General features: G+C 44.2%; 1 protein-coding gene across 1 annotated transcript in view; it reads left to right on the top strand.

The window, feature by feature from the left end:
* The first annotated feature begins 571 nt into the window (after window positions 1–571).
* LOC146976269 (LHFPL tetraspan subfamily member 6 protein) overlaps window positions 572–23,350 on the top strand; it is a 43,577-nt gene continuing 20,798 nt past the window's right edge. The window contains exons 1-2 of the mRNA XM_085795932.1: window positions 572–883; window positions 1,899–2,418. Of these exons, the coding sequence (XP_085652058.1) occupies window positions 2,034–2,418 (385 nt within the window). The 5' untranslated portion in view covers window positions 572–883; window positions 1,899–2,033. The remainder of the gene's footprint in view (window positions 884–1,898; window positions 2,419–23,350) is intronic.

Genomic DNA, 23,350 nt, shown 5'->3' with positions numbered 1-23,350 from the left:
TGAGGGGAAAAAAACATCTTGAATACCCATATTACATCAGTAGCCTACAAAGTTACCCTCAAAACAAATATTTGTGTGGAAATAGATAATTGTATCAATACAATGGCAAAATGTAAACTCACTCGAAAACACATTAAATCCTGTCTTAAACTATAATTTCATGATTACATGAATGGCCTAGTCAACATAGGCTACCTATGACTGTTTACAAGCCCAAAATACTTTATAATAGTCATGTTTACCATATCACACTGCACTGACACTTTCCAGCTTAATACTTTGCTAACTTTCAATATCCCTTTACTTTCATCACAGAAATTCAATCGAGGGTAACTAGCCTTAGGACTGTGATTTTCCAAAACTACTCTAGCAGTTTCCGAGGCATCCTTGAATGCATCGGGAGCATGAAGGGAATGATAGTAGCCTAGCGGTGAGTCCAGCCCCTGGGTGGGGATTTGTGTGATTGATGGTCACCTCCCGAGAGTGTTTCATGGACTCGCCCCCCTATCCGCCTCCTCTCTCTCTCTCTCTCTCTCTCTCTCTCTCTCTCTCTCTCTCTCTCTCTCTCTCTCTCTCTCTCAGAGCAGGAATGTGGAGGAAACAGTCCAACCAGGCAGCGCCGCATGTCTCTGCACCGCACGGGAGTGAATAATTGATCCTCGGCTCGGTTAAATGTATTGATGAGGAGGAAAGTGATTAGTAAGCGGACTCAGCTGTGACTTTTTGGATTCTAATTCTCGGCTCGAGCGCATTTGTGCTTCGTTTTTTCCCTCCCTCGACTGAAGAAAAGTTTGCTTAGAGACCCTAACGTACTGTAGCTGGGGTCCGCAGATGGAAATAACCTCTCAGTCTACTACACCTCATTCCGGGGCTCCTCCAACATGTAAGTCATTTCTTCTCCTTCTTTCTCATTTTTGTCTTCGCAGTAATTATTACGTTATTCACATTCCGACAGTGGGAGCGCTGCGATAATAACGACGTGTTCCTTGAGGTCACCCCTGTCGAAACACAACTGTCCTGTAGTGATTGTTTATGCGGGGACTTGCAGTGCAGTTCCCTGAACTCAATCTCCAGTTTACTAGAGGGGCTACTTCACGGGTATTTCATCATAGTCTCATAATAACATGCCATGGGGCTGTGCTGACTGCAGTTTTGCTGTGAACGTGTTAAAGTTCATGATATGTAGCTGGTTTGTTGAAGGGTTAACAACACTGCTGTCAACATCAGACACAATCCTCAGCAGCTGCACTTCATAACAGCAGTTGTTCCAATTATAGGCTGCCTATAGAGGATATAGCCTACTCGTTGTTATATCTTCACTGCTGCCTTAAAGATGCAGGATTTTCATAACCCAAGAAGTGAAAATGTTATTTCTTTTTTTAACATTTCTATATGATAAGAAGAAATGAGTAATGGAAAATAACCATTTCCCTCAGCTTATCAAACTTTCGCTGTTTATTGACTGACTTTTTGTTTACTGTTATTTAATGAAATCCTAATTGTATTGGATTAGTGAAGAATAACTGTGCCTCTTATTGAACCATGTCCACTAGGCTATGTTTTGTCTATTCATCTGCATATTCCATCCCTCAAGAGAAGTCTTCACAGTCCATCTAATCAACAAAACCACAAGCCCACACAATGTTATACCTGACTGATCTTGTTATTATTCAAGGTGTGTCGATAAATAACACTCTCTTCCTTGGATACCATCAGGTCTATGAGATCTTGTTGTTGAGTTATTGTCTTGTTGCTGCATTTATAATGATGGCTGACGGGTTTATTGGTTTCCAACTGTGATTTTTTTTTCATCTTATTCTAAAAGCCAACAACTTGTTCCTGCATTATGATTTTCTTCTGCCATTGCTCAGACTAGATGTTTCTGTTCCTCCTGACAGGGACCCGGAGTCACTGAGAAGGTGAAGACTGCTTGTGTTAAATGCTCGCTGCAAGGCTTCCCACAACACAGCGACTGCTCATATAACTGCTGTTAGTTCGGGGACTGTGTGTGAACCGTTTGCAGACTGTTTACCATGGCATCTAGTCTGACATGCACGGGTGTTATCTGGGCCCTGCTGTCCCTGCTGTGTGCTGCAGCCTCTTGCGTTGGCTTCTTCATGCCCTACTGGCTGCTGGGGACACAGATGGACAAGCCCGTGTCCTTTGGCACATTTCGGCGCTGCTCCTATCCGGTCAGGGATGAAGAGAGGCAGGCCACGGTGATGCTGGAGCAGTGTGGGCGCTACGCCTCCTTCAACGGCATCCCGAGTCTGGAGTGGAGGATCTGCACGGTGGTGACGGGCGTGGGATGCGGCCTCCTCCTGCTGGTGGCGCTCACAGCTCTCATGGGGTGCTGCATCTCTGACCTCATCTCACGTACTATCGGCCGTGTGGCCGGTGGCATCCAGTTTGTTGGAGGTAAGATTATGTTCTCCTCTTCTTCTGTGTATGTTTGTGTTTCCAAACCAGTCCTGACACAGCCTGCACAGTGTGGTTAGTGGGTAGTTTTCATCTGACTGAGGGAGTACAGTACAGAGGCTCTGATTACAGTCATGATGAGATCTGGGACTGTGAAGATTTTAACAGTCAGATCACATCCTCCTTAGGCGTTGCTTTGCATTTAAAGGCATTTAAAATTCAAAGCTAAGATAGAGCTGTTTGCCTGGATTTTGGAGGTTTTAATGCATTGGGTGCATTAAAACTGATGCTATCAAAGATTGTAATTAATTTCTCATCAAATTTGTGTTGTACTCTTTGACAAAAATGTTGTTGATGAAACAAAATCACGCTGCTGAGGAAACAAGGAGGCAGAGAAATCTTGATTATCTTGATATAGTTTTACCTCCGGACAACTTTTCCACTGTCAGTCAGTGCTTCAGATACCCAGGCTCCACAGGAAATGGAAAAGGAGAAAAAAGTCTGCCAGTATGACGCTGGTCATCACTGATGAGGTTCAGTTTTCTTTTTTTTTTTTTGCTCTGTAACTCACGACCACAGTTTAAAACAGCACAAGCCGTGCTGTTAAGGTGACACATCTACAAACTAGGTTGTTGATTTGACATCAACTTTGCTGGTATTCTGTTAATGGCCTTTATTCATTTGAGGCTTAAAAACAGATGTATTCACATTTTGAAAATATAGAGGAACATCTGAAAATCTCTTCAGAGCGTTGCCTCAGAGTTCCTGAATAACTTCCTGCATGTCACTCTGTGAGTCTCTTTCTTCTGTGCAGCAGACTTTTGGCATGAGTTCATATCTTTTGTTTTCAGTTTGACTGATGAAAATGATGGAAATATGAGCTTCATGTGTGCTACAAGCATGCTCAAAGTCAGTCAATGCAATTTTCTGCTCTGGGTTTGATCCAGAATGTGCCTCTTAAAGTTTAAAATGAGCCCACGCCCTTTCTCTTTGCAAAAATAGAGTTCTGTCCACGCTGCAGCTCTGGCCATGGAAACATCTTCTTTTTTGTTTGTTTGATTGTAGTAAATGGACACAGCCCTGCACGGCACAAGCTTTGTTTATATGTACTATTGGTTTTTGCACATGTGTTCTCCCGGGACATGAGGTCTGGAAGGAAAAGCGCCCGCTGAAGCTCCCAAGTTTCTCTGCCCTAGTTTAAGAAGCTGCGGAGCTCCAGCCCTCTCATTAACTCAAAACGTTTGCTCGCATACTGTGGCTCACCACTCTGCTATTTACAATCCCCCCATCACTTCAGTTTGGCTTTAAAGAGTGATGTGACAGAAAAGCAGGTTGCAGGCAGATTTTGACAGAGCTGCCAGGTTTTTCAGAAGGATAAATCTTCAGAGGACCACCACAGCGCAGCATGTCCTAGTTCTAAAAGGCTTAGCTACTTAGGAACATCAGTATTAATGATGTATAATATGGATGATTAAGGTGAAGTGTGGCTGGTTATTCAGAAATGTGCACTTTTATGTAAGGGGAGCTCCTTTTAAGCTCATAGCAACCACATACATGGAGCATTATAGCAAGCTGCTATTTTTGGTTATAGGATTAAAAAATCCTTGTCTGTCTTTCTTGCGTTTCCTCTCTTTGGTAGACTCACAAATCCAGACCCACACATATTTAGATCGAGGGAAGGCGGGATACAAAATACAAGGGGGCACCGCTCAGATCTTTAAACTTGAATGCTGGTGAGCCAAAGGGCAGAGATGTCTCAGAAGGGCTAATTGGAAGTGACACAATTGGGAAGCTTAGTGGGCTGCTCCTTGTATTCTTCTTCCATCATTTACAACTGGGGAGGAAATGTCGAGGCATGCAGGGGAAGTTGGGAGAGAAGGGAATAAAAAAAAAAACTACCTGATGATTGAAACATTCAGCATTCACTCCTTATTAGCTGAGCAGCTCGCTGAGAAATAAAGATCCACAGAGGGAGAAGTGAAATGTGTGCCGAGAGATATGATCACATCTCAGTGATTAGCAGGAACAGGGACTGGGAGCAAATGAGGTGTAGGTGGTAAAGCGACGCACACAAATTCACTATGCATAGGAGCTTCGTGCATCACTGTCTGATGCCAGTGTCATCCTCCTTTTTTGTGTTTCCTCTGCTCCCTATTGTCCACTAATGAAGAGTGTCTCACCAGAGAGGCCAGGGCTTTTGAACTGCCACAAAATAAAACATCCACTTTATATTGCCCCGCAATTTATCTCAATCCCATGAAATAGATTAGAGCTGAAAGGCTTTATCAGCATTCTATCTCATTAGCTGCGGACCTGACGGAAAGAATACGTTTTAACAATGACTATTATTGTTGGTGGTGTTGTTTACCCCCTCTAATGCCGTGTTCTGTCGAGTCGTTCTGGAGCTGGTTAATTGCCAGTGGCACAGGCCCCAGATTTTCCTCTACAGTTCCAGAGAGTTGAGGGTGTGTGTATGAGGGTGTGAGACTGTTCTGGCTCATAAATCAAAGGCCTGGGATCTCTGTGCTGCTTACATTAAACAACCGCCTCAGCTGTAGTTCCTTGTCTTGGTTATGCAGCGGTGCGGACGCTCAGCGACTGTGGCACAGACGGGAGGTTCACACATTGAAAGATTCTTGGATTTGGATTTGGTTGTTAGGGATTTCCACCCCCACCACCCCACCACTCTCAACCCTACTGCACCCCCACCCCCCTTCCTGCAAAAGCCTTGCTTCGACTCTTTTCGCGTGCCCCAGAGCAGAGCTGCACACAGCAGGAAGAGAGCTATTTAATGTTTGCTTTCTACAGTCATGATGTAAGAACTTTTTGTACCTTTATTACATATGTGGATTTCCCTTCAGCGCTATAGCCCGTCTTAAATTTTGTGTTTTTGTGTATCCTCTTTTATTTCATCTCTTTCCCCGCTGCACCTGACAGGCAGTTATGTCTTGACAAGCGCACGTCACTGGATCGCTGGTCTGCTCCATCACCGGTTAAATATTAGGGATAGTGATGGGAGCCTGGGGCCTCTTCCACTCACTGTCTAATGGACTTTTTTCTGACTGAGACACTCCTGCTTATAGAATTGAGATACCTGATGTGCTCATGGGACAGTTCAGGAAATCCTCATCTCTCCGAAACAAACTTTAAATTCAACTTTCTCATGTCACTGTAATGCAATTCAAGTATGAGGAGGAAGCAATTTAGACTTTGTCAATAGGAGCTGCAAGCCAAGTTTATAACAGAGTGATTATCAGATGCAGGTTGCAATTACTACAAAGAAAACCAGAGATTAATTGTAATTGCTCACTATACTCAGATTTTTTACTGTTTGATCTTCTTTGTATATATTTTTCATTGTCGCTCTAAAGTATTACATAACCTGGACTCAGTAAACCTTCAATTTCTGCCAGATTCTGTTGTTTGATTGTTCTCTGAACTTGCCTTATATCTCATTCTCATACACCAAAGGTTCTGATGATTCTGTGCTGAACTTCAAATATGTTTGAAATCTGCAGATGTCTGAGAGGGCTCAGTTCCTGGCTCAGGCTGTCTCACTGACCTGATTGAACTTCCAGGTTTCAGCCATGGCCGCGAGCGGCGAGTCGGCTCCGGCACTAGGATTTTGTTTCAGATCTCAAAACCTTGTCTGAGACAGTCTAATTCAGACACTCTGTGACTGACTTTAAGGGATTAATGGGCTTTGGCCAGCTGTGAAGCCTAGCTATAGCTTTAAGATGAAAACACAAAATGATTAAAAAAAAAACTGGATGGAAAACAATGCAGAGATCCCAAAAGTAGAGTAGTGTGATCTAATTTTACCCACACCTGATATCAACCCTGGCAGTGCGTTTTCAAAGACAACAAAAGACTTATCTTTTTCCACAACAAAAGAGCAGCCGAATTTCAGAGATGCCTTTGTTGTAGAATAAAAGCTGGAAAATCGGAGGACAGGAAGTTGTGTTTCAGGAATCAGATTCAACACAGTGTTAAGGCTGAAAAACATTGAAGTTGTGTCCATTTAGTAACATGAATTGCAAATGTGGAGCCGGTTTATGTCAACAACTACCCCGTTGCCCTTTGAAGACAGTCAAGCAAAACGGATGGTTGTGATCCAAAAAAAACAAAAAACTGAGGTCCTGAATATTGATCCGCAGAATTTGAAGGGCATTAGGAGAGGCAGTGATGAAGCACGTTTCCAACATACCGGAAATCTTTCAAAAGTATTGCATTGACCTGCAGAGAATGTCAGCCGGATTGAAATCATTTTGGGGCTTGTTAAAAATGTCAAGAGAGATACAGCTACCCAAGACCAGGAGGGTTATTGAGTCAGGTGTTGAACTGCTGTGTCCTTGAAACTGAGGGCTAAATAACAAGACAAACAAGGTGATGCACGGCACGCTGTGCTTGGAGTATGCTGGGACAGTGTGTAGGGGACAAGCAAGAGGGCTTCATATCCATGAAGTTGCTGCTGTTTCAAAGGGGAGGTGTATGGGATGTAAAAAAAAAGAAGAAGGAAAAAAAAACAGTTTACGCAGCATATTTCAGTGCTATACAGGAAGGTTGTGGTCAGCAGGGAATTTATGGAGGCCAATTTTATCCGTCATTGTTGGGAGAAGGACCAAGAACTCTTCACTAGTTTTTAGAGGAAGATCAGATGTCAAAAGTGCAGAATGTGCTTTGAGCAGTTATTATTGATTAGAGACATTTAATGTCTATTACATTAAATATTACTTCAGGCTTCTTGCAGTTGTTTGATGAAAAGAGATGAGAAGACAATGGATTTTACCACATGCATCTCTGCTCCCCTGTGAGGTCTCTCAGAGTGAAACGACAAACTTATAATTAATTTGACATGCATTTTTCTTTTGACCAGTTGCAAATCCTTCAGTTTTGATGTTTTATTTCTTAAAAGCAGAATAGAAGAAAGAGCTAAAGCTTTAAAAATGGTAGAAACAGAAAGTAGAAACAGAATTGAAATAGATGAAACAATATTAAGCCGCTTTGTCTGCAATAAAGGATGTGTTTGTGGAAGGGAACAGTAACAATGCGACACATGCACATGCACAGTGAACACTGGCGTTGTGGCCATTCTGGTTGAATACTTCCCACACCAGCCTCTGCTAAAGCTGCAGTTGATCTGAAATATCAAATAATTGTCTGTGTTGCCTTCTGGGAAAGCTACTCCGTTTCGTTTTCTGGTTGATTGGCTCTGTTTGCACCTCTGTGCCACCGTCTAGTTTGCCAACAGTGGTGTGGAATGTCAGTAAATGAACAATGTGAAGCTACAGAGAGGATTCACACATAGACATATGTTCAGCTCTTTGCCCATTGAAGTTAAGTTTGCCACCCTTAGTAAGTGTATCACCTTCTTCAGTAACATGACTTCCATTCAGAGGCCTGTAGCACACAGCGTGTAATACAGTATCCAGGTCATCCAGGCTAAATTAAATTCAATTAGCCACATCTGTCTGCACTACCGCTATAGCTTAAAGTGTAGGTGAAGGGCATGAGCGTGAGCAATAAACTTAAAGACATGTAAATATATTACAAAGGGGGCCTCCGTTGTGGCTTCCAAAATGTTGCCAAGGGCCATTTGGCACAGGAGTGTGTTGTCCTGTTTGAGAGCCATACCAGCACAGCCAGGAGCTTTGTCCTTGTGTCAGCTTTGTGAGCTCTTGCCAGCTGGATCCCACCCAGTCCCAGAATTTCTGCTTCCACTCCCCTCTCACCACTCGTTTTCAAGAGGTACAGCAAAATGAAATCGCATCCATATGAGGAAAGGCTTTGGGATGAAGAGCTCATATTTCCAAGGGAGGATCCTGTGCGGAACAGTGTGTCTCGTGACAGTCATTGTTTAACGATGTCGGTCTGGCGGATCACTAGACATTTCCAGGAAGATGGGTAAATATTCCCTGACATGCTGTGTTATCCTTTTTTTTTTTTTTTTACTTGCAACACCCTATCTGTATTCCTTCCTCTTCATAGGCCTGCCAGGTTGATGTGATGATGATGAACTGCAGTGTCTCATCTGCCATGTAGGCATTGCACAAAACTAATGAGATAGCTCCGGCCCATATGTTTGAGAGGAGGGAGCCAGGCCTTTTCACTACGGACACGAGCCTGTGTAATGGTTTTTAGAATGCTATCGTGCTCTTCATTGCTTACATTTCCGGCCAATGATGGTTACAAAGTGGACATCTCTTCCTCTGGGTTGATTGATCACCTTAAGTGCCGACCACTCTTGCAACACTGTAATGTGCTCATACAGCCCGGCAGCTATTTCTGCTCAACATACAGTTCCCTCAGTCCCTCACCAACACCACCACCTCCACAAGGGTGTTTGGAGTCAGAGAGCAGCGAAACGTAGCCAGTGCACCACAGGCACTTTTTTCTTCTTTTCTTTTTTTCCCTCCAACACTTCAGTCTATCTTTGTCCTTCACCCTTCACTCCACTTCTCCCCGTCTGCCCTTCTCCATCCAGGTTACTACAGGTTACAGTCTTTAACTCGCATTTCTGGTTTCACCTTTCCCCTAATTCTGATTTCTGTGCACCCCTCTGTGTCCTTCCCTTCTCCTTCTCAGTCTCTTTCCATCACTCTCCTCCTCTCAGTGGCTGTTCACATTGCTGCCTGCTACATGCAGGGAAAAAAAAGTGTAGATTGGGCCAGTACCCGGTGACCCGAAGAGTGGACGTGGGCTCAGCCAGAAAGACAGAAAGAAAGAAAGAACAGATGAAAATGAGTGAGACAGAAACAGAGAGAGAAACAGGGCGGAAAGCCCAGCATCAACAGGGATTTAGTTTTGTCAAACAGGAAGTCTGCAAAACCAAAGGACAGACAGAAAGGTTATTTCAGTCTGTTCCTCTGTTAAGTCATTGTTTTCACTGCCATAGTAGCAGGCGTGCTGCATATTGTGTTGTTTTTGTCACTGGGAACAGAACTGTTCCAGAAAACGTGTCTGGTGTGTCTGCAGCCGTGTCTGGCATTAATGCAGCCTGAGCAAGGGAGCCTCAGAGTTGAGGGGGAATGAATGAATTTGGAGAATGAATTTTGTATTACTGGGACTATTGTTGATGGAATGACTGACAGAAAATGAAATGGCACCAATTTGGATAATCGATTCTTTGCTCATTTGTCAGTAATTTACCAAATAAGAAAATAAAAAAATAAAACATTTGCTGCTTCCAGCTTCTTGAATGTGAGGAGTCTGTTTTTCTATCATTGCAAATGAAGTAGTTTAGGCTTGGCAGCTGATGGTCAGACTAAACAAGCTCTGTGACTGTGTCCTCTGGGAAATCAGAATGATTCTGTAGGAGTCAGCCATGCTGTTTTCGCTTTGATGCTACACCGAGCTACAGCAGTAGCTCTGAAGTACTCTGAGACAGACACTAACATGATCACAATGACAGTGCTAAGATACTGACGTTGACTGCCACCCCAGTTTAGAGCGTTAGCATACTAACATTTGCTAATTAACTCGAGGCAGCAGATAGTGATGAATTATATCATTTTTGTTGCAAACCATTCACCAGTTTTACATATTGGTTTGATAATGAATCAACTCATCATCTGATGGCCATGGATGTCTGAAACAAATTGTATAGCAATCCATCCAATAGATCTTGAGATATTTCACTCAAAATATAAAATGTGACCCTGTTTGTGTCAAGAGAAAAGGTCTGTGGATCAACAGTCATTACGATTCAGCCTCTAAGGAGAATGAATATCTGTGTTTAACTTTCTGGAAATCCATTCAATAGTTTCTGACTGACCAGTGCAACCAGGCTGCAAGCACAGCCAAAACCATATTCATTCATGTGACATATTCACAGACATGCAAAGAATAGTTAATTGTAGTTCTCAGCCCCTATAGGAGCTTCACTAATGTCTTTGAGAAGAGTTTTATTTTCTAAGATGATTACCCAGGACACTCTTTTCTGCATTAACAGAGAGAATAAAGTAGACAGAAAAGTAATTGTTAACCCATATCACGTCTTTGCTGCTGACATCTAAAACAGAAAGTATGTGTGAAACGGTGTGAATGCATGAATCACTGCTCAGACAGATGCTTAACAGATGGCGGGGGCTCCGCTGCTCTGTATCACTGGTGACACACATTGTGGAGGGCATGTTTGATGTCAATGTCTCAGCCTGTACTTACAGTGAGCAATACTTTAGTCACAGGTAGGGATACAAAAATAAACCCAGCTTGATTCAGCGTGAGTCGTCTTAGTCTTTGTTTCTGTGTCAGGTAAATCTTGTCTTGTGAACAGAAACACAAAGGGAAAACAAAAGGAAAAGCCAAAAAAAAAATGTTTTCCTGAACTTCACCACATGTTATGGCTAATTGGGAATGAAGAAGATGGAAAACCCACATTTGACCCATTAGACATCTCTCACGGAGTCAGAGGCCATGAGTTGGCTGAATAAATGAATAAGTATGGATTGGATAGATTGGGTCTGAGCCCTCTGGGATAAAGTAGTTTGCTCAGTATTCATACCCTGTTTTACAGTCTCAGAGGCACCGTGCCTTTAACACTACAGTTAATTATAACCTGTTCTTCTCAGTGAGTGGGAATGTAGGGTCAGTACTCCTTTTGTGCTGCCTCTTCGAAGGTCAAATAGCAGGCCAGCAATGAAATATAATATGGGCTGAATATATGGAGACTGATCTACATATAAAATGGCAGTATAGAATAACCAAGATAGGCGTCTATTTTTGGAATCTACAATAACTGCCCTTCTTTAGTTTCTTTACCCTCAAACCAAAGATATGTCATATTGCAAACTTCTGTACTGCCAAAGAGGCAGCAAGATCATCCGTTGTTTTTCTCCTTTTTTGCCACTTAGTCTCGTGGATGTCTCATTTAATTTGACTCCAAGTATCTCCTGCGTGTTATCCCTGAAAGGCCAGGAATAGCTGTAAGAGCTGCAAGAGGAGACCAAGCTCTTGTAGTAAGTAATGTGTTGAAAAGAGTCGCCTCTGTCTCTTGGAGAATTAGATCAGGGTCTGCGTTCAGCTCGGGGAGAAAAAGATTTGTCCCTTAGTGGGTCACTCAAACACATGTGGCTGCTAGACGGTGGGGACAGGTGATGGTGGTGTAAAAAGGCAGCTGAAGGTCAGATCAGAGGAGGACAGGGGTCACCTGCACACATGCATGTGTCCGTCATGCCTGTTAATGACATGGTGACATTAGTTGTGTGCGTGTGTGTGTGAAAGGGACATGTGTTCTGGTAAAGTGTGAATATGTTGCTCCTTGTATCTCTTGTGTTTGTTGCCTCTAGTTGAGCCTGCATGTGGCTGAGCGTATTAAGTCCTGTGTGCCGAGGCCAGAGCCTGCGTTTGCTGTCTGCCTTAAGGAATGCTGGGAATTTGGGGTAAATATATTCTCTTGCCCCCTGCCCTGCCCCGCCTCCCCTCAACCATCTCATCTCTAGCACCACTTCAAGTTTAATTTGAGGGGTTTTAATTAAAGCATCAATGGAAAATGAAGATACTGTACGACTTTCCTCTTGCCGTCTTCACAGCAGAGAGTTCAAATCTACATTTATATTGGGACTGTGAATGGTAACAAACGATTTTATGTTATGACTTCGTCCTCAGTCAGCAAAAACCCTTTAGAGGATAAGTGTTTTTGTGTGTTAAGTGATCAAGACAATTAAGGCTTCATTTGAAAAATTGGATTGGGCTTTTTTTTTAACCCTTGACGGAAAAGGCGCACAATAAAGGCACCTTGGTGTAGTAATAAGCAAAATGTCACTCCTGTCATTATCAGAAAATGACAACCTTGTAATTGTGCTGCATGAAATTAGGTCTCAGTAAAAAAAAGGAAAAAAAAGTGTGCACCATGCCTGAGTTTCTCAAAGGCTTGTCACAAGCTGAACAGTAATCTCCATTTTGTGGCCCACGGCTGGACTTGCGGAGACAGGGGAGGGTTTAATGTTTGGGTGGAAGGCGATGCAGTGTGAGCCCAGTTTTGCTTTGCTTCCCAGACTGTCATTCCAGCTGGTCAGCAGCAGTTGGGTGGGCTTGTCCCATTATAGGATCTGGTTTCCACAGCGGCAGGGGGTGCAGACGCAAAGGAGAGACATGGGGAGAGAGAGAGAGAGAAATCCCCAGACTCTTGTAAAAGTCGGTGGTCTGTTGCTTAAGATTAAGAAGTTAAGTTTGTCCTTAGAATCAAGAAACAACACACCGCCATTTGGCTGAGAGCATCTCCCACGGTCTATTTTTACTGTCCACGTGCAGACTCTTGTTAAGCCTCAACGGTGAAATGGCACCTTGTTGACTGGCCTTCCTATGAACCCGAAAGGGAAAAACAATCAGCAACAACAACTGCAAGACATAAACAAAGCCCTGGCAAGATAAAGCTCAAAGTCAGGCATTTACCCAATCCAGGCAACAGGCACAGGCTGAGAAAGAGAGGCCCCATGATGGGATGCCCATGCAGTCAAGTGTAAGACAGAGAGTCTGGATGTATTTTGAGCCAGCCTAAAATGCAACCCCCTGAAACCATAACACAAGGTCTCTGGAATGCACAAAGTGAGCTTCATCCCAGAGAAAGCTAGAGGAGGCTATAAACAGGACAGACAGACGAAGTGCTCCATCCATATTTGTATGTGTTTATTATGAAGATCTGCAGGAGCCCGTGACCATATATAGGATTGTTGTGAAAAAACAGCACGGTGGAAGAGCTGCACGGAGCTGTCCGGGGTCTGGAGCTACTATAGATGTCGTACAACGACAATTGTTATCATGAATACGTTTGGGGGAGATGAAATACAGCAGGAATCTAAATCAGAGGAATTTGCTTTAACAAGTCGGGTCAGGTGCAGTTTACAAATAGCTGTATGCTAGGCGGGGATAATGATATGAGCAGCAATACCTTATCTCACTCCTCACCTGTTACAAGAGCAGAGAACATTAGCAAGACAATCTGCCCTCCTCGCCTGCGCCGTCTCTTCCTCTGCCGCTCTCATGCTCTTGATTACCATTAGTCACATATTCTCTTTTCTGTTTTCACTTACTTCTTGCTTGACTCCTGTGTATGTTCCTTTTATTTTTTTGTTCCAATAGAAACAAAATGTAACAGAAAACCCGAAGGAAAAGGGAAAGCTGAGAGTTGTGCTGCTTTCCAAAAGGAGGATAGGAACAAAGGTAGTCTTTGATCCACACAGTCACTCTCTGCTCTCTGCTTCAATTCTGTTTCTGGACCAGTCTGGGCCCCATGTTGTTGTCCTCCTAGGCCCGACAAGCGAGCTACACCCAGCTCTTGGTCCATATACTGGCCATTGCCATGCTTCGCCGTGGTAACAGCGTCCTGGCTCTCGTTAGTTAGACGATAATACAACAGAAAGTTTTTCTGTGTGTGATTTAGAGGCACACTGTGACTGAATCCCGGGCTTTTTAATCACATATACCAGCTATTGCTTGAGCTGGCTCATGGGTTGATGTCTCCAGCGGGTGGTAGTGTGGATGAATTGAAATGATTAAATGTGAGTTATTCTCTGGCTTTATAGACTCGCCAACATAATGAAAACACCAATCTTCAGTGAATAGCTCCAAGATAATGCAAACACTGACCACCATCATTTGTCTGCTTTGTATTGAGGCTTTCATTTTACATAAATCGTCGCCAGACAAAGTAATCTAAATCCATTCAAAAGCGAAAATGGGATCAAATTATTATTTATTTTGCCTTGGCAGCACTTCAACTGTTCTAGTGTCTAACATCAGAAAATATTATTGATTGTTCTATGAAATACATGAACCTCATTACTGTGTCCTCACTCCAGTGTCCAGGCGCCATTACATGAGCAAATTAGAAGGAAACCAGAGAGGGTGTCACCTGTTAAGATGAAGCAGAATGGAAGACTTGTAATAACTGAGTGATTATATGTGGAGCCAAGCCCTTAGGAGCTGGAGTGTATTGCTCTGCTGCCATTGATATCACTCACATCTACTTATCTCCTGCACCGCCAGCTAAGACTTGATAATTAGTGAATATGTCGCTATCATGACTCCTCTGATAGTGCTGGTCCTTTGTTGGCATTCCCCTCAGGGAAACGCCTGCCTTCTCTGCTTCCTGATGCCTTCTCTTCGCTGCCAGAGCACGTAAATGCAAGAATAGTGAAGATATGGCTTTCATTAGGAAATTGTCAGAATGGCTTTTCAGATTGAATTTGGCTCATTCACAAGGCACACGTTTGATGTGACTATTTCAGGGGGGGAAGAAATTACACAAATAAAAGGGAGATTCAGCCTGATTGCCTATCATAACAGCATAGCGTCAGTGTCTGGCTGGTTGAGCTGTTTTGAGAAACAGTGAGCAGGTTAGGAGTCGACATGTCGAATATCCGCGACAGCAGCTGGATCTGAAAGTGAAGTCCTCCAGAGCTGTTCTGCTCGATGCGCTTCAGCCTGACCATGATGTGCTTCACCATCTGACATTTGAAGATAACCACAGAGTAAATGGCTGACCAGAGTGAGAGAGAGAGTGTGTGTGTGTGTTTTTTTCCCTTAAACGGAGAGCATGGATGCTGAATGGCTCATCATGTGCAAAGGGGGAGATAATAGAAGCCGAGAAGTCACAGGCACTCAGGCCTGCTGATAACCCAGTGCAGCCTGTCAGTCACACAGCAGAGTGGACAAAGCGTAGGTTGTACTATGTTGATTGCCTGCTTGATATGTGTGCTTTGATGATATACTCGTGCCATTCTCCCACAGCTGAGTGGGCTGGGAATAAAAAATGTTGTCCATTATTGTTTTTTCCAGCTCTCCGGTGCGAGGTGGCTATTACAGAGAAAGGATGGTTTGACATCTGCCACTCAAAAAGTTAGACTAACATCAAACATAAATGGAAAATTGACATCGAGGTTCGTGCAGAAACCATCCGGTAAACTGACCCCGTGCTACATGAACACAGTGTCAATAAAATCAGGGACAGCTGTGCAGTGTACAGAGACTCTACCCTGCTGGGTTTTGAAGCAGTAAACGTCCATTATTATCTCAGCATCTTCCCCTCCAGCCTCCGCTGTGTCTGGAGCTCTCTCGATCATTTAGCCTCCGCTTCCTCAGGCAATGCAGTTGAAGATGAGTTATCCATTATTTTGCTAGTCAAAAAAAGCAGAGAAACAGTCGAAATAGCACGTGGACTCGCTGGCTGCTGTTGATCTGTGCTGAAAAATGTCCTCCAGGATATGAGCAAGGTTTTATTATGTTTTCTTGGTGGATGCTCACACTGCGATTAGACCGACTTCTGGATCCAGACAGCAGAGCAAGAGCTGCACCTTTTAATGAAAATCAAGTGGCTGCTATGTTGGAGAAACTAATATATCTGTCTATTCGACAATAGATTCCTGTCTGTCTTCTGTCTGGGTTGAATGCTGCTGCAAAATAGAGGAGCTCTTCATCTCACATTGTTCTGCCTAGAACCCTGATGTTTACTGTGGATGTTTACATTACTGTGGACTTCTCTGCTATCAGCGTAACCACACTCAATACACAGTGCCCCCACATGCTGATCATTTGTTATCAGCTGGAATAAAAAGAAGCCACCTGAGCTCAACTAAAAGTAGTCGTTTTTTAAAATTCCTTTATAACAGCTGCTGCAAAGTGTTCCTGAGCTGCCAGCAGTTATATAACTGAGTTACCGTAAGTATTCATATGGATATACTCACAGTGAATTCATGATTAAAAATCTGTAGTTTAGCGAGACAGGAAAGCTGACAGAGGCTAACAGTCTGAAAATGAAACGTCTGAGGTTTCAGAGGAAATCGGACAGCTTATTATTTTAAAGGGACTGCATTCCCAAGAGTCGTGCTGGTCTGAATCACACACGCTCTGCCTTGTCTCCTTCATGCTCTCAGTCCAAAAGGAAGGACTAAAAGAAAACTGGCAAATATATGGTTACTTGGTCAATCCACAACTTTCTTCTCTACCCTCCAGAGACAGTTACAGCGCAAGACTTGAGAGGAGCTAAGCACTTATTCCTGAGCAGTTGTCGGCCAGCTACTGGCAACTGGTGCGTGGAGATCCCCCTCGGCGGCTTGCATTCAGTTTGAAAAGGCACAACACTTTTCCAAAGTTAAAACAAAAAAAAAAGAGCTGGTGTTTTAGAATCACTTGCAGCACAGTCACGGTGAAATAGTTTCCGTTGCTGAAACATGAGGTAGAAGGATAAGCGACAAAGCTAAATGTAAAAACCTGTGAGGTTTGATAAGAAAACCAGATACATAAATGGGGCGAAGGAACTGGTGTGTGGATCCTATAAACTCCTTTGGGCAGGACTTTATGATTTCCTTCATAGAGAAAAAGAGTTTCCTTTCAAAAAGCCAGTCAAAAGCTCCCCTGGGTTTTCACAAACATCCTCTTCCTTGGAAGGCAACCGAACAAAACAACAATTCAAAGCAGACAGCTTGTACAAAGGTATCACAGGGATTTAAAGGTAAGTTGTCGTATTCCAACAGCCACCCTTCCCACTGCTTATTGATGGGCTCTCAGCAGGGTGTCCTGAGTCAGGAAGACACCTGCCCCGAGCCGTGTTAATCTGTAATCATGATCAAAGCTCGGATCCATCAGCTGGGAGGCTGCTATCGTGTCCTTGCTCTGTGCTTTGTTGTTTTCGGCGCACTCTCCTCTTAGTGAGCCCTGCAGGCAGTTAGACAGGCGGCGAGTGGTCGTCGTGGGGACAGTGCAGGGTGGAGACAGACAAAAGCAGGCACCAGGCCCAGGCTTGTGACAGGGGCGTCTGCAGGACGTATTGATCTTTGAAAAGAGATCTACATCCTCTCTTGAGCTACCGACGGAGCACAGTTTGTCACTTGTGACGGTGAGTAACTTGGCGCTGCCTGGGTCGTGTACTCTTGGTGTGTTTTATATTTGGTTTCTTCGATCTTGATCTGCATTCTTCACATACAGCACTTTGTTGTTCACTCTCGGACATCCAGCCACCGACCTTCTCTTCTCTTCTGTCTTAAAACCCCACCAAATGATTGATCCTCCACCATGTGTCTGGCAATTAAAGAAGTCCCCCCCTCGCACCTCGACTAAACATATCCACTAACATCCTCCTCTATCGCAGCGCTTTGTGATAATTACCCTGTTGTTAGACCTTGAGCTTGAGAAGTAACACCTAACCAAGGGCAACGTGTCGCGTGCAGAGCAGGACTGTGATTCATTGGCATGTATATGGCTGGCTGTATATCTTCAAGGGAGCAGTAATAGGCGGGGGGGGTGGTGGTGGTGAGGTGAGCGCGGGGAAATGGGCTGCTGTTGCTTGAGTGGCTGCTAATGTGAATCTTTCCAGTGATGATATTAAACAATGAGAAAGACGATCTGTTATTATTACCTTCTAATGGCCTGAGCAAAACAAATGAACAGCCTAAAGCGGTACATAGGTTTTCATGATCAATATTGATACGTATAGGGCACAGCTCATTTTCTCAGAGCCCAAGGTGACACCTTCAAATTGGTTGTTTTGTCCAACCACCAGTTTAAATACCTGAGGATATTTAATTTAGAATGACAGAGCAGAGAATTAACTGGAGCCAGTGAATGATTGGCATTAGGGGCCAGGCTTAAAAAGCTATTTTATATTTTGAATAACTGATTATTTTACTGCTTGAGCAATAGATATGCATATCCTCTGTCTGAAAAACTGGCTTAAATGTTGGCTGCTCCACTTTTGAACTAGAGGAAAATCCTCCACCCTCTCTCTCAACCTTTGCTTTCTGCTGTGGCATGTCAACTGTGATCCAAACCTAATCTACCAGCCCAATAGTGAGGTCCCTGCAGGGAGCCTGGGGGCCCCAGGCCCAGCGACATTGCATCATCCGTCTTCAAGACAGGCTACAGGCAGGGGCCAAGCCTCGCGCCTGTCCTGTGGTGCTTGCATATGCAGAGCTGCGAGGGAACGCTCAGCCCCGAAGCCTTCATCTGGTGACCAGTAGGGCACCGGCCCAGTGGCCTGTCTCTTCCCCCACGCACTGTCAGAGTAGTGTGGAAATGAAAAGCAGTGAGGATGACCCTTTTTCCCTCTGTGGGGAGTCCCAAGCCTCCTCGGAGACAACAAACAGGCGTGACCATACTCGCTCACTGAGGTGCCGATGAGCAAATAGCATGGGAAGCCAGTTTTAATAGCTGCGGTGTTTGTGCAATTTCCCTGTTTCCTCTCCCGGCCCCCGCTCTGTTTTAGAAACTCCTCACATATCACACCGAGATGTTTGCTGAAATAACATTTGATATTATTGTTTTCTTCCTGTTGTAAACTTCGGTTGTAGCTCCGTCACATCACCAGGTTTGAACAAACAATCAAGTCTCACAGTTGTGCAAACACATGCGCATGGTGCGGAGGCAGCCACTGATGCTCTTCATCAGCGTGTTTGTTCTCCATTACGCCGAGATTGTAGGAGTACAAAGAACAATTTGTGAGTCATTTGTGTGCTTGTTTGCCCGTGTATGTCACACACTGCATCCACCCGACTGTAGTTCAGTGAAGTCCTTAGCGGCTTAGTTTGACTCTTTTTAGAAGTTGGTGAACAATCAAAAGAAAGAAAATCCTTTTTCTTTCAATCACAAAACTGCATTTATTGCAAAACTCTACTAAAACTCATCAGTTTTACAAGAAGTCCCAATGAATAAATGAATAAAACTACGATCATGTTGACATTCAGCATTGAGGCTCCACCACACTACGGCAGACAGACAGCCAGCCTTATGGTGAGTTGTTTACTCTGGCAAGTACACTCAGAAAGTCTTGCAATTGTGGCAAAGTGAATGACATGTTGCCCTCGACAAAGCCGCCAGAGGCTGAGCTCCTTGTTTGCTCCTTTTGGAGAGGAAGTCAAATACAGCTTTAACAAACTCCATCCTCACACCAAAGTGAAGGAGACAAATGGCACGTTTCAGATGAAGCCAGGTGACGATTGATCATTATAGCAGAAATTACCCAATTTTAACTCAGAAAACAGAAAAATAACCCGTGAAATGAGGCATTTTAGATAGCGGCTCATCTTTAACCATCCCTTCCCTCATCTCTCTGCACTTCTCTCTGCACCAGCACACTGAGTAAAGAATACATTAGGGGGTAATGAAATAAGGGCATTTAAAGAAAGATTTGAATTGAGTGTCAGTCATGGGTAGACGATCACATTACCAGTTGTCCGTTGCACTGACTCTCCTTCCCATTTAGAGGTGTCATGAAAGCCTCTAAAATGCAATTACGGTGGAAATGGGTTCATGTCTGTGCTGCTGAGATGATCAGGAATATAGAGAGAATTTTATTTTGCTATTCTTCATCTTGTTGTCCGTGCCCATATGCCAGCATTCAGAGACTTCATTAGATTAGAAAATCATCCGTTGGCAGCTCGGCTCTCCTGCCCTACATTTTCCCGTGGAGTGCATTATTATGAATCAAATGAAACTACAAAACCTACTCTCGGCCCATTTGTAGGTACAAATCCTTCATACTGAGGTAAGAGGAGATTCAGACGTGGAAGTCAGGCTTCTTTTTAATCAGCCCCTTCCTCCTCTGTGCCCCCAGAGCTCTGTTCTCTCACCTCCACTTCTCTCCCCCTCGCTTTCAGGGGCTGCTGAAGGTTGATGGGAGCTGAGGCTTGGGAGTTAGGGGGGGGGGTGAAAGGAAAGGGGGTTCTGGAGGCCACCCGTGGAATCTCTGCATACCACGACTGAAAATGGGAGGGAGTTTTACACCTCTACATGCTGTAGACCTCCTCCACCCCTCAACCCCCCCTCCTCCAGCTCCCAGTGCCTCCCAGTCAGCATCATAAACTGTGCAGCAGCAGCTGGTGTCAGAGAGAACGATGGAGAGAGAGGAGTGATGCCCTGCTATCTGACTTTACCATCTTCTTTAAATAAAGGCCAGAAAGCAGGGTGTGTGTATGTGTGTGTGTGTGTGTGTGGGGGGGGCTTACAGACGAGCGGAAGATGTGGCACCCATCCCTACAGCGAATCACCAGATGGAGCAGATCTAAATCAAGTTCTGCCTGCTATAAATACAATGGAAAACAGGCAGACACAGGGAATAATAAGCAGCAGCATATGCCGTGGTCAACCTCTGTGGGTAGAAATAAGTGCTAGTCCTCCATGCTTTGCATTTCTCCTCTGAATTCATCCATGAAGGCGCTCGGTTTAGCACGCACCACGGCAGAGGGAGAAGCCCTGGCAGCAGGACATGCCAGTCACACCAGTAGCTCCATTTCCATGTTTTCTCTGCTGAGGTAAAAAAAAAAAAACAAGTTGTATCCAATGAAACTGAACTTATGTGATAAAACACTGCATTCACCTTCATGGTCCGGCGATTACTCAATATTACACATGAGACTCTGCGCCTTGCAGCTTTGTAATTAAATGTGGAACACAGGGCTCTCTGGGTTAAAAGTGGTTGTGGTTGTGTCTTTTTCCCCCCTCTCCTATCAGGTATCATAATCTGTAGACGGGTGGGGGAGGGTTATCTTTGTTGGCCCGAGAGGATCAATTAAGCCATCAGGAGGCAGAGACAGCAATAAGACATGTAATGGAAGGTCTGCCTTCCTTGGGGAGTGGTGTTAAATTCATCACTGCCTCATGTTCACACATTTATCACTGGCACATTACAGCTTGTAATCAGTCACAGATGTCAGGGGTGGTGCTGACTTCCTCGTCACAGCTCACGTCGCGACGCTGGCATCACTTACTATTAAATACATTTAATGTACGTTCCTTCAAACTGGAAACCGCTGTATGTGTGGATCTGATGGGGATAGATTAAATTAATTAGCTAATAAATTACAATATTGGAGCATGAAATTTTTATGGTATCTTTGATTCATATAGATGGAGGATTTCCATCACACAAATTGCAGTGGCAAGTGGATGCTGTGGTAACGGCTTCCCGTTTGAGATGAGCCTCCAGATGAGAGTAGCACATTCCACACATGAAGTGTGATCCCCGGGTATGAATGTTTCATCTCCACCCCGATAACACGTCTGTCTGTCTGGCAGGCAGCGTTGGCTAAGTCTATTTGCAGCTTTCTCTTGAGAGTTGGTTTCACACTTCCTCCCACAAGTTGGTTTCATTCTAACACTGCTGGTGCCAAAATGGGGGGGGGGGGGGGGGGGGTTGCTATTTGTCAGACTAAGGTGCTTGATATGTGTATTTGCTCCCAACCAATCAGGATATAGCCCAGCTTCCAAGCTGAGGAGACAACTGGTTTATGGTTTCATGTGCTGTGTTTTGCAGACGTGTGGTGCAGCAGTTGGTCTCAGTCTTGACGGTTCACTGTACTGACCAAAGTACTCCTGCGCTGCACCTTGTAATTTCTCTGTTGTTTTGGAGCAAAGCGGCTTGGGTTGCGCAACCAGTCTGCAGATTTTTACTTTTGCTCACGGTGGTCTGGCATGGACTGCAACCACGCTGCGAACAGTTGAGTGACAGCCCTCCCCCTCACAAGTTGTCCAACTTTCTAAACCAGCAAAAAATCTGGTCAAAAATGAGCAAAGAGTCACACTTCATTTTGGATCCACAACACATGGTTGAAGCAGTTATTCTCCAAGAGTTCAGAAAGTTTCATCATCTAAACTGCCCCTTATAGTTCAGCGATTGGTTTGTCAGCTGTCAGGCTCAGTTCATTTCAGTTCGGTTCAGCTCGGTGTAGTTTACAAGCTGTGTGGTGGTGCAAGACTCTCACAGGATATAACATAACCTCGCAAACACACCTTTACCTCCCGAAAAGGAGCATTTTAATGACCTCAGGTTTGCTCAAGTATTTCAAGCAACAATTTCTTTTCCCCTCTTTTCCCTCCTCTTAAATTTGCCATTCTTAGGTGTTCCCTCTCTTCATGCTGCTGAACTGCGTCTTCAGTTCAGAATGAAACTTTACCTTAATATGCTGTTATGTCTTGCAACATCCCATTTTCTCATTTCAGCAGAAAACACATTTTAATGATACATTTTCACAGTCTGTTGCAGTACTGTAGGTGTTGTTGGTAGCTCTGTGATATTCTGCCTGCCAACACCTCCCAAGCCCACTTAACAACTTTTTTTTCCTTCTTATTTATCGATTCTGTATACAAATGTAAAAACAGTGTGTGGTTTAATGTAACGTATTGAGGCCAGGAAAAGCTTGGATGCGTGATACCTATTTTTGTTTTTGATCTGAATGCATCATTATAGACAGCTCAGGCATCAAATGCTGTGAGTTGCAGCAATGTTTGGTCAGATTTTCTTTAACCTTTCTGAGGTTGCTCCCATTAACCCGTGTTTCTGTGCAATACTCCTTTCTCATCTAGTAACTGCACCGCCGTGTTGCTGTGCGCATATTGTTTAAGAGTTAGCAGGTATGTGTATTTTCATTATTAACGCCCTAGGCCAGCGGATCCCTCAAAGAAAACATGGAGAGCGGAGACGCTGTGAGAGTCTTGCAGGGCACTGCCTGCCTAGTTGGACTTTGCCATATGGTGCTGGTGGAGGAGCCAGCGCCTGGGGAGGATGCGGCCGTATGGTGGCAGGAAATACACGGCAGTGGCAAAACAAGACAGAAGAGGAATGCAAGTCTCTTCACCGCAATGCTAACAGCAGACCCAACATGAGGACATGAAACATGACAGAGACAAATGAATGAGAGGATCAGAAAGGAAAGGGTCAAAAGTGACCTTCAAACTGAATTTACAAGGCGCACAGTAATTCTTCCGTACTCAGCACCGCTACGAAGACTAATGTCTCCTAATACATCATTCTGCATCTGCATCTTTCCCCCTCTTTCTCTCTGACTCATTTAAGATCTTAACACAGAGCTCTGGTGATAATCTGTTGTCCTCCAAAGCGCCACAAGTTTCTTATAAAATCTAGCCCTTTCCACCATCTCATCAATGACAGTGGGTCTGGTCCACTGCCGTTTGACATTTTAAAGGCCTTCCTCTTCTGCCTTCT

The sequence above is a fragment of the Trachurus japonicus genome, chromosome 13 (genome assembly GCF_045865225.1).
Source record: "Trachurus japonicus isolate A0001 chromosome 13, Traja_1.0".
Taxonomy (NCBI): Eukaryota; Metazoa; Chordata; class Actinopteri; order Carangiformes; family Carangidae; genus Trachurus; species Trachurus japonicus.
Note: the sequence above shows the minus strand (reverse complement) of the source record. Positions and strands in the feature narration are given on the sequence as shown.